Raw genomic sequence first — 16,642 nt, 5'->3', positions numbered from 1 at the left:
CACAGTGTAATAATATTGTATTCAGTATAGTCCGACCTCCAACCAGTAAAGACCTGTTGAATTTACTCTTGTGGTCTGTGTAGTAATTCTCACTATAACACACAGACTTAACAGCTCGATTAATGCTCTCGCCTCGGGACTCCATCAAAGGAAAAAAATTAAGTGGCAGAAAGTAGAGAAGGTAAATCTATTCAATAACAAACAGCTGGATTGGACGGGCGTTAGGCTCCTGTGAGTTGATTCCATTGTGTGTGAAGTAGGAATAGAGAAGATTTATCACAAAAGGTAAACATTACAAAATTGAAATCGGTTTATTGGAAGATTTCAATTGGAGTGCTGCAGATTCCTGTGGTCAGGAGTTGAGTATTGGAGGAAATGTTCTAGATGCAAGCTGCCTAAATATGATATAAGAAAGGCACTGGAATCATAGAAATGACAGCACAGAAGGATCTATTCACCCCATCGTGCCTGCTAACCAGTGCTAACTGGAGCTATCCCTGCCCTCTCCCTGTATCCTTTTGTATTCATGGAAAATAGGCAAGTCAAGAATTCCCAGCTCCCTGCTGGTGACCCTGTGTGATTTGGTATTTATAATGTGCGCCAGCGACAGTGCACATATATCAGTGTATCTGGACAGGCACTGTAGATCCTTTCTAGAGTGTCCAAATAGAATGCAAGCTGTCTGTTAGACCAAACACCGGGTGGAAGGAAAGCACAGGTGTACTTTAGTGCTGACATTTCACTCACAATGCGCTGCCTGAAGGAGGAGCATTGGGATCCATCTGGTGGGGAAATAACGACATTACAGTTTGATTTCTCCACGTGATTTCTGGCAATTCAGAACACTTGGCGCAGAATTTTGTTTCTGAGCAAACTCCTGGTATTTGAGTTCTCCTTTAGTTATTTTGAGCTAATGGGGAATTTTGCCTCTAAGAACCCTTTCGCCAACACTATTTGTGTCCAAAGAACAACTGTAATGAGGGGAAAGAGACGATTGTAATGCATTGCAAACATTGTGGACAACAAAGCACACAGCACAGATAGACTTACCAAAACCCATTAGAATGAAGGAGCCCACCACCATGATGATGGTCTGCAATGTGTCAGTGTAGATCACAGCCGCCAAGCCACCTGCCAGCAACACACAGAGTAATTTTCTATTAATACAGAGGTGATGGAGTAAAAGAGGTTATTAATGTTGACAGGTTTACAAGAAGTGTCCTATAAGGCAAGGCCCTCAATTGAGCCCAGATTTCAAAAAGGAAGATCCACGCTTGGACAAACGTGACCGATAAGGTGGATGGGGGAATTGTAGTGGATGTGGTGTACAAGGACTTTCAGAAGGCTTTTGACAAGGTACCACGCAGAAGACTATTGGAGAAGATCAAGAGGTATGGAAATAGGGGGAGGGCAGCAATTTGAATTAAAGGGATGGAACAGAGAGTAGGAGTTAAGGGCAGTTCCTCAGAAGAGTTGGAAATGGCAGTGGTGACCCATGGGGCTCAACTCTGGTCAGCCATGATCTAATTACATGGCGGAGCAGGCCCGAGGGGCTGTATGGCCTACTCCTGCTCCTAATGTTTCGATGTTCTGAGGCTGCTTCTGTTCACTGTGTGCACCAATGATTTGGATGGAGGGCCAGTGGGAGTAGTTTCCAAATTAGATGTTTCATGTCTTTCGGATGGGGTAGTTAACCACTCTGTTAAGGGAATGTGAATGACCAGGATGACATCCAGCAGCTCATTAATCAAGGTGAGAGGCAGATTAGGGTCAAGAATTCTTCCCTAAGTGAGAGGTTTTTTTTTATTCGTTCCTGGGATGTGGGCGTCGCTGGCGAGGCCAGCATTTATTGCCCATCCCTAATTGCCCTGGAGAAGGTGGTGGTGAGCCGCCTGCTTGAACGCTGCAGTCCGTGTGGTGAAGGTGCTCCCACAGTGCTGTTAGGGAGGGAGCTCCAGGATCTTGACCCAGCGATGATGAAGGAACGGCCCCTTTCTGCTTGTTGAGACCATCAAATCGAGTTGTGAGTATTTTACTTTTCGTCAGTCCTGGAGTTAGTCAACTGAATGAGCAGGGAGATTCCTCTTCATCTACCCGGCACAGACACAATGGGCCGAATGGCCTCCTCCTGTGCCGTAAATCTCTATGATTCTAACCCTATCAGTGTATCCTTCTATTCTTTTCTCCCTCATGTGTTTATCTAGCTTCCCCTTAAATGCCTCCGTGCTATTCGCCTCAACCACTCATTGCAATAGCAAGAGGGGGTGGCCCCGGCACACATAACCCCACCACCACCTTACGTTACACGTTTCCTAACACATCTCTGTGTGAATACAGCATTCCTGCATACTTCCAAACAACTCCCACTTTCCTTCGGCTCCATCCCAAGCTGCTACTTTACAGGAATATTTGTGCCTTAAATTATGCAACTTGTTCCAGACTTTCTGCCAGATCTTCAGAGTCACGGAGACGGGAGTGACACTGTCCGTTACTTCTTGCCCTTTGCATTTTTGGGGGGCTATTCTCCTCAACTAAAAATCTGCAGATGTTGCTCCTTCAAATACTGACCATCATCTCCAGAGCCGGGTCTGGAAAATGGGACTTCCAAATCTGCAGTTGATCCATTATTTACAGACATTTTATATTCCACAGCTAGATGAGCAAAGTTATACCATTTATACTCCACGGTTGGTTGAGGGCACTGGAGAGATGGGCGTCGATGGGGGAGTGAGGGTACTGGAGGGATGGGCTTCAATGGGAGAGTTAGTGTACCGGAGGGATGGGCTTCAATGGGAGAGTTAGTGTACTGGGGGGATGGGCTTCAATGGGAGTTAGTGTACTGGAGGGATGGGCTTCAATGGGAGAGTTAGTGTACTGGAGGGATGGGCTTCAATGGGAGAGTTAGTGTACTGGGGGGATGGGCTTCAATGGGAGAGTTAGTGTACTGGGGGGATGGGCTTCAATGGGAGAGTTAGTGTACTGGAGGGATGGGCTTCAATGGGAGAGTTAGTGTACTGGGGGGATGGGCTTCAATGGGAGAGTTAGTGTACTGGGGGGATGGGCTTCAATGGGAGAGTTAGTGTACTGGGGGGATGGGCTTCAATGGGAGAGTTAGTGTACTGGAGGGATGGGCTTCAATGGGAGAGTTAGTGTACTGGAGGGATGGGCTTCAATGGGAGAGTTAGTGTACTGGGGGGATGGGCTTCAATGGGAGAGTTAGTGTACTGGGGGGATGGGCTTCAATGGGAGAGTTAGTGTACTGGAGGGATGGGCTTCGATGGGGGAGTGAGGGTACTGGAGGGATGGGCTTTGATGGGGGAGTGAGGATAATGGAGAGATGGGCTTCAATGGGAGAGTTAGTGTGCTGGGGGGATGGGCTTCGATGGGGGAGTGAGGATAATGGAGAGATGGGCTTCAATGGGAGAGTTAGTGTACTGGGGGGATGGGCTTCGATGGGGGAGTGAGGATAATGGAGAGATGGGCTTCAATGGGAGAGTGAGGGTACTGGAGGGATGGGCTTCAATGGGGGAGTGAGGATAATGGAGAGATGGTCTTCAGTGGGAGAGTTAGTGTACTGGATGTATTGATTTCTTTGTGGGTTCAATGATGAGACATTTATGAAAGAGAATGAGTTTTAATCTAAAGTCTATTCAACTCTTTATACAGCATTCAGGAGACACCATTATGCTGTGATGCATCTAGAACGAAACTGAAACTAAACTAAACTGCCTTGCTTGTCTCGGTCACATGACCTCTGCTGGTCAGGCACAAGCAAGCAATACCTGCAAACATGCTATTAAGGCATCATAATCGAACAGGCAAATACCATCTCTATTTGCTGATATCATTACATCTCCTTTCCTTAAAACAAAAGTATTTTACTTTTAACTAACAACATGTTTTCTTTGTATTAATCTGCATTTTAACTGTAACACTTAATGAACTTACATTATCATTATCATGATCAAGGTTTTTTAACCTTGCTTTGTGTGTTCACATGAAATATGTCAATACCTAGAACTTGAAGAGAGAATAAGATAACATTACTTCCTTCTATAACAATAGTCCTTAAATTTGTTCAATGAGTCTCTCAGGAGGCTTCACGTCTCTTGAGGATTTTCTGATTGATTGTCCTTGAATCTGAGTTGTTGCCTCAGATGATTGGTTCTCAGCTGTGTGATCAGGTTGTTCAACAGTATCAGTCTCTTGACCTGCTGTGGCTGGTCCCATGAGAAGATCTCGACGATTTCTTCTCAGAACAGCACCCTCATCTGTCTGAATGGTGTATGATCTTGGTTGAACTTCACTCAGGACAGTTCCCTTCTGAGTCCATGTGTTTGTTTTGTCTTTGAACCTTACTTGGTCACCAGTGTGGAGTTCAGGTAGGTTTTGTGTTCCTCTATCATAGTAGTACTTTTGCTTTTCTTTCTGTTGTTCTTTGAACTTCCTCACTTTCTCCCCCTCTTTTGTTTTCAGGAGGTTCTCCGGGATGGGTAGGTTTGACCTTAGCCGATGTCCCATCAGGAGTTGGGCTGGTGACATACCACACTCGAGCGGCGTTGTGCGGTATACAAGCATGCTCTGGTAGAAGTCAGTTCCACTGTCTTTTGCCTTGTACATCAGTCTTTTCACTGTCTGGACCGATTTTTCCACTAGTCCATTGGACTGTGGAAAGTGAGGACTTGACGTTGTGTGGACAAAGTCCCACTCTTTGGCAAAGTGTTGGAAACTTGCATTGTAAAACTGAGGTCCGTTGTCTGTGAATACCTCGCTTGCCACGCCATGTCTGGAGAATATGGCTTTCATACATGTTATCACAGCATCTGCAGTGGTGGTGTGCAGTCTACAAACCTCTGGATACAGGGAGTAATAGTCTGTGACTACAAGATAGTCCTTCCCTTGACATACGAATAGGTCAGCGGCTACCTTCTGGTAAGGTCTGTCTGGTGCTGGGTGTGGCTTTAGTGGTTCTACCGGATTGCTTGCTCGATATTTCAGGCATATTGTGCAGTTTGACACCTCATTTGTCACATCTTGGTTGATTCGTGGCCAGTACATCACCTCTCGTGCTCTTTTCTTACACTTTTCGATTCCCAGATGTCCTCCATGGGTCTTTTTTAGCATCTCTCTTCTCAGACTCTTTGGGATAACTATTTTACTTCCTTTGTAGATGATGTCTTCGACCACTGATAGTTCCGCCCTGCAGTTCCAGTACTCTGCTATATCAGGTGAGCAGTCTTGCTTCATGTTGGGCCATCCATCCAAGATGCTTTTTCTCAGTCGTCTCATTGTTTCATCTTTGTTTGTCTCAGTCTTTATGAGCTCCATTTTTGCATCTGCTATGGGCAGTGCACTTGTGATCATGTCCATGTAGGCGTTCACTTTGTCATCCATTGTGGTGTTTGCGGGCTCACTTGGGTCTACAGCTCTGGACAACGTGTCTGCTGTATACATCAGCTTACCCGGTGTGTACGCAACATTCAGTGTATAGCGTTGCAGCCTGATCATCATTCTTTGTATTCTAAGCGGACAGCTATTTAGTGGCTTTTGGAACAATGCAATCAAGGGCTTATGGTCAGTCTCTACACTGATTGCTTGTCCTGCCACAAACTGGTGAAATCTTTCACAGGCGTATGTGATGCTGAGCAGCTCCTTTTCTATTTGAGCATATCGCGTCTCCGCGTCTGTCATTGAGCGCGATGCATATGCAATAGGTTGCCAGTAGTCATATTGTTGCAGAAGAACGGCACCGAGCCCACTCTGTGATGCATCTGATGATATCTTGATGGGTCTCGCTGGGTCATAAAACCTCAGAACTGGTTCCTCTGTGAGCAGTTTCTTTAGATCGCTCCATGACTTCTCATGCTCATGATTCCATTCCCATTCTATGTTCTTTTCAGTTAGTCTTCTCAGTGGCGCCATCTTTTCTGAGAGGTTGGATATGAATTTACCCATGTAGTTGATCATTCCATTAAACCTCTGCACGTCCTTTTTGCATTGTGGCTTTGGCATATTCTCAATGGCGGACACCTTTCTGGGATCTGGTCTGATGCCCTCACTGCTAAGGATATCTCCCACGAATGTCAGTTCTGTCACCCCGAGCTGGCATTTCTCTCTATTCAGCTTCAGGTTTGTTTTCCTTGTTGCTTCCAGAACTTTTTTCAGTCTCTCGTCATGCTCAGTTCACGTGGTTCCCCATACTATGATGTCATCCATTGATGTATCAACTCCCTCCAGGTGCTCATAGATCATATGGATAGTCTTGTGATACACTTCAGGAGCTGAGGCAATGCCAAATGGTAACCTTAGGAATCTGTATCTGCCAAATGGACTGTTGAACGTGCACAGTCTTGAACTTGCTTCGTCCAGCTTCATCTGCCAAAATCCTGATGATGCATCTAACTTGCTGAAATATTTTACATTTGCAAACTGTGCCATGATTTCCTCACGTGTAGGAAGCTTGAAGTGCTCTCTCTTTATTGCTCTGTTTAGATCTCTTGGCTCCAGGCAAATTCTGAGCTTTCCATTCTTTTTGTCCACTACGACGAGGGAACTCACCCACTCAGTTGGCTCATCTATCTTCTGAATCACGTTCAGGCTTTCCATCCTGTCCAACTCTGCCTTCAGTTGCTTTTGAAGAGCAAACGGAACTTTTCTGCATGGATGTATGACCGGTGTCATACTTTTATCTACTCTGATCGTGTGTTCTCCTGGAATGCAGCCTAGACCCTTAAATAGGTCATTGTACTCTTTCATGAGTTCATCATAGACTGTCTCTCCTTCGCTTTCCACAACGAGGACTCTCTTTACCAGGTTCAGTCTCTCACAGGCTTTTAAACCTAGTATGGCTTGCACATCCTTTGGCACCACGATTAATGCTAGCGTGTGCTCTCTGTCCTTGTGTGTTACTTTGACAATGCATCTTCCTTTCACTGGTATATCAGTACCTGAGTATCCTGTCACTTTCACTTTGATTCCATGTATCTTTGGTCTGGGTCTAATTTTCTTAAAATCAGTCTCTGATATCACATTAACTTGTGCTCCAGTATCCAATTTAAATGGAATATGTATGTCATTCACTTTTAGTGTCAACATCCAGTCTCTTTCTTCTTTTTTGTTTTCAGACACAACATCTACATAGAACTCCTCTATGTCGCTTTCATCTACTGCATGGACCTTGCTTTGTTGCATTTGGTTCTTACAGCAACGGGCATAATGGTTGTTCTTGTTGCAACTATTGCATGTTTTACCATATGCTGGACACTTTCTTGGTGGATGCTGTGTACCGCATCGACTACATGACTTTCGATTGTCCCTTTCATTTTCGTTCGCTGGCCACGCCTCTTTTTTCACATTGGCGCTCGTTTTGTTAAACGGTTTGTATCCGTTCTTTCTCACTGCATCCACGTTGCAGCTATTGTCACTGAACAGCTCCTTTGCCTGCAACTTCACAGTCTCTGTAGCCCTACACAGTGCTATGGCTTTTCCCAGGTCTAGATCTTGCTCTCTTAGCAGTCTTTCCCTTAGACCATTATCCGGAATACCACACACCAGTCTGTCTTTTATCAGCGAGTCTGTCAGTCCCCCAAATTCACATGATTTGCTTCTGTTTCTCAGTTCAGTTACATACTGATCAATAGTCTCACCCGTTTTCTGAACGCATGTGAAAAATCTGTGCCTCTCAAACGTCACGTTACGTTTAGGTATGCAGTAGGCCTCAAACTGTTCCATTATTTTATCTAGCTTCATTTTGTCTCCATTAGCAGCGAATGTGAAGTTATTATACACCTCCAGCGCTTCATCACCCACGACATGTAAGAACAGTGACGATTTCTGTTTATTACTTTTCTCGTCAGCTCCGATTGCTGATAAATACAACCCCACACGTTGTTTGAATCTCCTCCAATTTTCAGCCACATTACCTGTCAACTGAAGCGTCGCCGGTGGGAGTAAACCTTCCATTTTTCACTTCGTTAGCTATTCTCCAATGGTAAGCAACGATGTTCTCTTTTGGCTTGCTAATCTGTGGAGAGCTGATTTAACTTCAAATTTTTTCTCTTCATCTCTTTCAATCACTTCTGACACCATGTATTGATTTCTTTGTGGGTTCAATGATGAGACATTTATGAAAGAGAATGAGTTTTAATCTAAAGTCTGTTCAACTCTTTATACAGCATTCAGGAGACACCATTATGCTGTGATGCATCTAGAACGAAACTGAAACGAAACTAAACTGGCTTGCTTGTCTCGGTCACATGACCTCTGCTGGTCAGGCACAAGCAATCAATACCTGCAAACATGCTATTAAGGCATCATAATCGAACAGGCAAATACCATCTCTATTTGCTGATATCATTACACTGGAGGGATGGGCTTCAATGGGGGAGTTAGTGTACTGGAGGGATGGGCTTCAATGGGGGAGTTAGTGTACTGGAGGGATGGGCTTCAATGGGGGAGTTAGTGTACTGGAGGGATGGGCTTCAATGGGAGAGTTAGTGTACTGGAGGGATGGTCTTCAATGGGAGAGTGAGGGTACTGGAGGGATGGGCTTCAATGGGGGAGTTAGTGTACTGGAGGGATGGTCTTCAATGGGAGAGTGAGGGTACTGGAGGGATGGGCTTCAATGGGGGAGTTAGTGTACTGGAGGGATGGGCTTCAATGGGGGAGTTAGTGTACTGGAGGGATGGGCTTCGATGGGGCAGTGAGGGTACTGGAGGGATGGGCTTCGATGGGGGAGTGAGGGTATTGGAGGGATGGGCTTCGATGGGGGAGTGAGGGTATTGGAGGGATGGGCTTCGATGGGGGAGTGAGGGTATTGGAGGGATGGGCTTCGATGGGGGAGTGAGGGTATTGGAGGGATGGGCTTCGATGGGGCAGTGAGGGTACTGGAGGGATGGGCTTTGATGGGGGCGTGAGGGTACTGGAGGGATGGGCTTCAATGGGGGAGTGAGGGTATTGGAGGGATGGGCTTCGATGGGGGAGTGAGGGTATTGGAGGGATGGGCTTCGATGGGGGAGTGAGGGTATTGGAGGGATGGGCTTCGATGGGGGAGTGAGGGTATTGGAGGGATGGGCTTCGATGGGGCAGTGAGGGTACTGGAGGGATGGGCTTTGATGGGGGCGTGAGGGTATTGGAGGGATGGGCTTCGATGGGGGAGTGAGGGTATTGGAGGGATGGGCTTCGATGGGGGAGTGAGGGTATTGGAGGGATGGGCTCCAATGGGGGAGCGAGGGTATTGGAGGGATGGGCTTCGATGGGGGAGTGAGGGTATTGGAGGGATGGGCTCCAATGGGGCAGTGAGGGTATTGGAGGGATGGGCTTCAATGGGGCAGTGAGGGTACTGGAGGGATGGGCTTCGATGGGGGAGTGAGGGTATTGGAGGGATGGGCTTCGATGGGGGTGTGAGGGTATTGGAGGGATGGGCTTCGATGGGGGAGTGAGGGTATTGGAGGGATGGGCTTTGATGGGGGAGTGAGGGTATTAGAGGGATGGGCTTTGATGGGGGAGTGAGGGTATTGGAGGGATGGGCTTCGATGGGGGAGTGAGGGTATTGGAGGGATGGGCTTCGATGGGGGAGTGAGGGTATTGGAGGGATGGGCTTCGATGGGGGAGTGAGGGTATTGGAGGGATGGGCTTCGATGGGGGAGTGAGGGTATTGGAGGGATGGGCTTCGATGGGGGAGTGAGGGTATTGGAGGGATGGGCTTCGATGGGGGAGTGAGGGTATTGGAGGGATGGGCTTCGATGGGGGAGTGAGGGTATTGGAGGGATGGGCTTCGATGGGGGAGTGAGGGTATTGGAGGGATGGGCTTCGATGGGGGAGTGAGGGTATTGGAGGGATGGGCTTCGATGGGGGAGTGAGGGTATTAGCGGGATGGGCTTCGATGGGGGAGTGAGGGTATTGGAGGGATGGGCTTCGATGGGGGAGTGAGGGTATTGGAGGGATGGGCTTCGATGGGGGAGTGAGGGTATTGGAGGGATGGGCTTCGATGGGGGAGTGAGGGTATTGGAGGGATGGGCTTCGATGGGGGAGTGAGGGTATTGGAGGGATGGGCTTCGATGGGGGAGTGAGGGTATTGGAGGGATGGGCTTTGCTGATCAGGAGCTGTTTCCCACCATGACTTTTATTATTTTCCTGTGGTTAACTTTCTTGTACCTGACCTTAATTGGCTGATTTAATTAGAAGACTTCAATGAAATATTTTGTAACTGTTCCTAACCTTATCCGGGGATGGGAAATTCCACTCAGCAGTCGTCCAGTGATGACTTACTCACTGACTTTGAGGGAGCTGATGGCCAGCCACTCAGCAGCTGTTTAGATTATCTGTCCCGCCCCATCTCCAATCCTCCATTGTTCATTGTTTGGTTTCCTTTTTATATCAGCTGTGGTTGCTCTCCCCTCCTCTGCCAAGCAGCTTCTCATTGATACAGAGATTGCATTATATTCCCTTTCAGTTTCAACCTCCTCTAATGAAAGTTCGAGTGACTGATGAGCGAAAAGCTCAGGAAAAAAACCCCCCACAACTTTAAAGAGATTTTTCGACATAAAACTTTTGGAATAATCGACACTTAGCGCTCACTTGCCCTGTATCCTGAATGCCTAATTTCACCCACCATTCCACTGATAAACTGGAAAACCAGCACTCCAGATGGCTGAGTGGGTAAAGGCTAAAGGCCTCACCATGTCGGGGTCGCAAACCATACAGATCAAGAGGAGCCCAGGTTCCGTCCTCGCTCAGTGTTGACCAGCTGGGGCAGCAGTAAGGGTGCTACAGTTAACTTCAGTGCCCCTGGGCTAGGGATGGCAAAACTCCGGGTGTACCTCTCCAGCAACCCCTGCTGGAAGCACACCGAATGTGAAGACAGGTTTGGGTTCAACTGAAGTGCCATCCGTGGTTGAATAGCCAGTTACACTCATCACAAAAATGAAGCACCTTTGTCTAGTTTTGCCGTGGTGGTTGTCCCTTTAAGTCCAGTCATAATACACAAAAAACACTGAAATTCTTCAGGGGTTTCCCAGGTCACAACAACGGTGGGAGACCAGCGGACCCTCTAGGGAAATGGCAAAGACCTGCCAAAGCTTCAACTGGAGACTGGAGGGACCCCCCAGGGAAATGGTGGAGACCCACTGACTTTAGTAAGGATGGTAGAAAAGACCCCAAAAAACACAATGACTGACTGTCTAAAGTCGTACGTGAAGAATACCTGCTCCAATAAGCTGCTACAAGGGGCTACCACTTGAAGCGGAGCTGTGCCCCTGCAAGAGCCACCAGAGAACAGAGGAGAAAGAGGGAGCACTCGAAGGGGAACACCTATAAATTCGGGGGATTGAATCTACCCCCGTCAAGGACATTCCCCCCATTTCCCCCACCCCCCCATTGTGTGTACACATCAAGACAATAACAAATTCAAAACTCCCACAGTCCACCACAAGGTTCCAAAATGCACTCATAAATAGTTGACGTGCTGTACCAGCCCAGTGGGTGAGGCGATGTGAGATTGATTGCTGTTTTTTTATGAATCCGGGCATTGTGTTCAAATAGTTTCACCCTGGCAAACAGTTTACCCTCAGTCAATACCACCGAGGACAGGTTAACTAGCCATTCATCTCTTTTGCTGTTCTCTGACATTTAGCTGTGCACAGACTGACTGCAATGTTTTCCCACATCACAATAGCAACTGCTCTTCACAAAGTAAACAATTGGATATGACAGAAATATGGAGGATAACACGTGGGGTGGAGTCTCTGGTGAGGGTGTCTCTCAATGAGAGGTTCCGTTGATGACATAGAAAAGAAAAGAAAGATCTTGCATTTCTATAGCGCCTTTCACGACCTCAGGATGTCCCAAAGCGCTTTACAGCCAATGAAGTACCTTTTGAAGAGCAGTCACTGGTGTAATGTGGGAAATGTGGCAGCCAATGTGCGCACAGTGGGGCTTGAACCCAAAAACCTTCTGACCTACAGGCAAGAATCCTGAGCCAAGGCTGACACTCTTTGGGACATTCCGAGGGATGTATGAAGGTGCTAAATGAATGCAAGTTCTCTCTCCCTCTCTTTCTTTCTTTGGATTTCATGCTGTTTTAGTGACTGGGAGCCTGTCTGAGGGAGTTCTCCTTTACTGGTTGAGGTGTTCGTCTGTTCATCCATCATAAGGTGAATCAGATGGAGACTGGGTGTGTAAAGGTTTTGTTTGGGCACCACTCATTTACTGCCTCTCATTGTCTCAGGTATTTGTCTCTCTCCCCTTCTTATGTTTCCCTGTCTGAGAAGGTGGAATGAGAAGTTTGCACTGATTAAAGGGAGCCCCCTCTTTTAATTCTCAAGGATAACTGCTCATCCCCTCCCCCTCCCTCACCCCCATTTGGTTAAGTTGTGTATGTAACATAGATGATGGGGTCGATGTTATCCCGGAGCGGGTTTCGGGCGGTTGCGGGGGGTGGCTGGAGTAGCCTGATTTAAATTCCGCCAGTCCACATCACGTTCGGAATGGACGCCAAGGGCCGCCCGCTGGTTTGCGGGAGTGCTGCACTGTTGGAGGTGCCGTCTTTCGGATGAGATGTCAAGTGGTGGGAAGAGGATTCTGGGAGGATCTCTCAGGAGGGAAGTCTGGGCAGAGAAGGCCAGGACATTCCTTGTGGGGCCCATAGGAGCAAGTGTTAGACTTACCTGATGGGGCCTCTTCTGTCTTCAGACCGGCTTCTGCCTAGTGGGAGGGCGTGGCTGGTGTCTTCCCCGCTCAGGCCTTGGCTAGAACCGCATCGGGGTCCTACTGACGTAACAAGACCCCTACTCGGATCATTTATGAGGCTTCCGCTTTAGGCGGCCGCCTCAGCTGCCTGCAAAACGTTCTAGGTTAAAATCGGAAATAGTGGGGATATGAGTGGGTAAGTTACCTACTCGTTTTAACTGCCCAGTTTCTGCTGGGTGAGCAGGGTTAAAGTCAACCCCAGTGTGTTTCAATCTCCAACCGAACCCAGGGACCAGACGGAATTGATAAACCACTCACGCCGTGTAGTAGCACTCTCGCCTCTGAGGAAGGCCCAAGCCCCACTCCAGAGACTTGAGCACAAAAATCTAGGCTGTGACTCCAGTGCAGTGCTGAGGGAGTGCTGCACTGTCGGAGGTGCTGTCTTTCGGATGAGACGTTAAACCGAGGCCATGTCTGTCCTCTCAGGTTATCCCTCAATCAACATCACTAAAACAGATTATCTGGTCATTATCACCTTGCTGTTTGTGGGAGCTTGCTGTGCGCAAATTGGCTGTCACGTTTCCTACATTACAACAGTGACTATGCTTCAAAAATACTTCATTAGTTGTAAAGCGCTTTGAGATGTCCTGAGGCTGTGAAAGGTACGATATACGCTTTCTTTTCAATGACATCAATTGAACCTGACTGAGTTACACCCTTACAAGAGACTCCACCCTACGTGTTATCCTCCACACAAGTAGGGCTCGCTGGAATTCCTCCTAACAAGTTCATCTTTATACCGTGGTGTCTACCCAAAACTTCTTTATGCTTTCTAATTTGTCTACCCTCCTCTCCTGGGGTAGGGTTCACAGGCTGCTGGCAATGCTCACCCAAATGGTCCACATAACCATGAGTCTACACAACAATAGGGTGCATTGTAGGCCAGCCTGATCTGGACCTCGCCTACTGTCTGCACATGTGTGTGTCCCAGCAGGGAGCAGCAGGAACCCTGGCTGATTTGCCATCCCTGGCCGAGGGGTGCTGAGGTAAGTTGCACTGTCCCTTCACCGGTACACTGCCTTCATTCACCCCACCATCGGCGGCCGTGCCTTCAGCCGCCTAGGCCCTAAGCTCTGGACTTCCCTCCCTATACCTCTCCATCCCTCCTCCTTTGAGACTTTTTAAAAAACCTACCTCTTTGACCAAGCTTTTGGTCACCTGCCCTAATGTCTCCTTCTTTGGCTCAGTGTCAATTTTTGGCTGATAATCGCTCCTGTGAAGCACCTTGGGATGTTTTACTATGTTAAAGGCGCTGTATAAATGCAAGTTGTTGTTGTTGAGATTTGCTAATTCAGCGCAGACTGGGGCTTGTATTTGGAACCTGTCCGGGCTGTACACGGCTCATGCTATAATCCCCTGGAACTTGAGATCATTCTACAGCTTCTCATGAGCTACTCCCCGTTGTTCCCTGTTGGCAATGAACCCCAGTTCAGTCAGTCCCTGATTACATTTTCCTTTGCAATACTGTGAGTAACTGAGTAACTTACATTATCTCCTCCACTAGGATCTAAGGTCAGGGAGCACAGTCCTCTGTTTATACACAAGGGCTTAACTGTCACACCAAATGTGTGGAATTCACCCTTTGGAACTTTATTATTGGGAGGTCTTAAGTGCTTCACATACTGCATTAATATAGCCACGCTCGCATGTACACAGAACCACACACACACATGCACACACGACAGACACGTGCACGCACATACACAGAACCACATGCACACACACACACAGACACACACAGACAGACACAGACACACACACACACACAGACACACAAACAAAGACAAACAGACACAGACACACACAGACACACACACAAAGACAAACAGACACACAGACACAGGCACAGACACAGACAAACAGACACAGACACACAGACAAAGACAAACAGACACAGACGCACACACACACAGACACAAACAGACACAGACACACACACACATACAGACACACACACATACAGACACACACACAGACACACACAGACAGACACAGACAGACACAGACACACACACACACACAGACACACACAGACACACACAGACACACAGACAAAGACAAACAGACACACAGACACAGGCACAGACACAGAAAAACAGACACAGACACACAGACAAAGACAAACAGACACAGACACACACACACACAGACACACACAGACACACACAGACACACACAGACACACACTTAAACACATACATATACACAAATATAAAAACACACAAACACACATATATGAACATGATACACACATATATGCACATATACATTCTCACTTGCACATATCGTGTGCATAAAAATAAGAGCACACTGTGCGGTTAGGGTTACTACGGTAACAGTGCTAACAACAACTTGTATTTCTATAGCGCCTTTAATGTGGTAAAACGTCCCAAGGCACTTCACAGGAGCGATTATCAAACATAATTTGACTCATCCAAGTGTGTTTGGCAGTCTCCGGGGTTCTGTTTCCATTGCTCTGAGTCTCCCGTCAATATGTACAATAGGTCAGACTGTCCTCGAGTGCCGGCAGTGTCACTGCTCCCATGGTTATCAGCAGTGCCGATGCATTCTTACTTTTCTTCCTCTTGTTAATTTTTCTTCCCTTCTCTCCTGAATCTCTTTCTTCTTTGCTGAGAGACGGTTCCGCCACAGGCACCAGATCTCCTCCAGTACCTCACCCAAGTGCTTGTTATTTTGCAGGTCTTGACAAGAGATTGCAGGCTACTCAACCATGGGGGACTTCACAACTGAGCCCAAACTCGTCCTCAGTTGACTCCGCCCACCTCCCAGGGATGGCTGGATTGTGATCAGGACTAGGGGTGGCCGGGTAAGGAGGGGGTTGGGTAGCTAGTTCCACCCCGCAAGAGCAATGGTTTTTTTGTCGCCCCTGGCGATGCGGCCGGTACCATTTTGAAAGGGGCCTACCACCAGGTGTCCATAGCACCAGCCTGTTGCAGGCGTCAGGCCCCTTTTAATATGGAAATTGTGGTCCTCTGATATAAATAGGTCCCCAGTCACCATTTTAGGTCGGAACTGGTTGGGTACTGCGCAGTACGAGCTCCAATCAGACCCATGGGAGAGGAAACCAAAAGAAGCCTGGCAAAGGCAAATGTCAAATTATTTCTGTGGGCCACAAAAGAACTCTTGGGCTGCTGCTGCCTGGGCCTCCCAGCATCCGCGATCACGACCACTACTCCCCCCATCCCCCCCAACTTATCTTGCTGACAGTCGCCACGGCCTGATCTAGCGAACTTCACTCCCTACATCTGTGACATTTTAAAATTCAGACACGGCAACTGTAAAGTCTGTAGGTATTATGGCGAATTAATACACAGACTACAAGAGTAACTTTAACAGGACTTTACTATTCGAAGGTCAGGGCGAATCTGCCCAATAAATCCTGACACAGCACTTATATACTGGTGTGGTCACCATCGGTATTACAGTATACAGCAGCCAAGATAAAGTAGTGCCACACCTAAAATAGTTCTCTTAAAGGTGAACGGTTACATACAATAGTTCTCTTAAAGGTAGAACAGTTACATACACTACAATCCTCCCTTTTTAGCTTACAACATACTTATTCCCCATTAAACATAACATCATAACATATATCCAACTTCATGTTAAAACAGTTCACAGATGTAGTCTCTGCGGAAACAGTTCACAGATTCAGTCTCTGCGGAAAACAGTTCACAGATTCAATCTCGGTGGATGCGCCTTCCGTGCTTCTTGACTCGGTCCTGACAACACCTCAGTGGTGTAGCAGTTCCCTGTGGTGTAGTCGGTTCACGTTGCTGGAGTGACTCATCCAATAGTCCTTCACTGGACTTAACAGCTTGAACTTCCGTCCTTCTGAACCAGCATTGTTGGCTTGTAAAAACTTGAGTACCTT

At 47.4% G+C, this 16,642-nt stretch overlaps 1 protein-coding gene across 1 annotated transcript in view; it reads right to left on the bottom strand.

The window, feature by feature from the left end:
- Positions 1-16,642, bottom strand: part of slc5a1 (solute carrier family 5 member 1) — a 162,120-nt gene that overhangs the window by 35,400 nt on the left and 110,078 nt on the right. Inside the window, exon 7 of the mRNA XM_085962016.1 lies at positions 1,051-1,131. Within this exon, the coding sequence (XP_085818142.1) occupies positions 1,051-1,131 (81 nt within the window). The remainder of the gene's footprint in view (positions 1-1,050; positions 1,132-16,642) is intronic.

This window comes from Somniosus microcephalus, chromosome 19, assembly GCF_052327205.1.
Source record: "Somniosus microcephalus isolate GS21.2 chromosome 19, FLI_Smic_1.0, whole genome shotgun sequence".
Taxonomy (NCBI): domain Eukaryota; kingdom Metazoa; phylum Chordata; class Chondrichthyes; order Squaliformes; family Somniosidae; genus Somniosus; species Somniosus microcephalus.
This window is presented reverse-complemented; position numbering and strand designations above follow the sequence as displayed.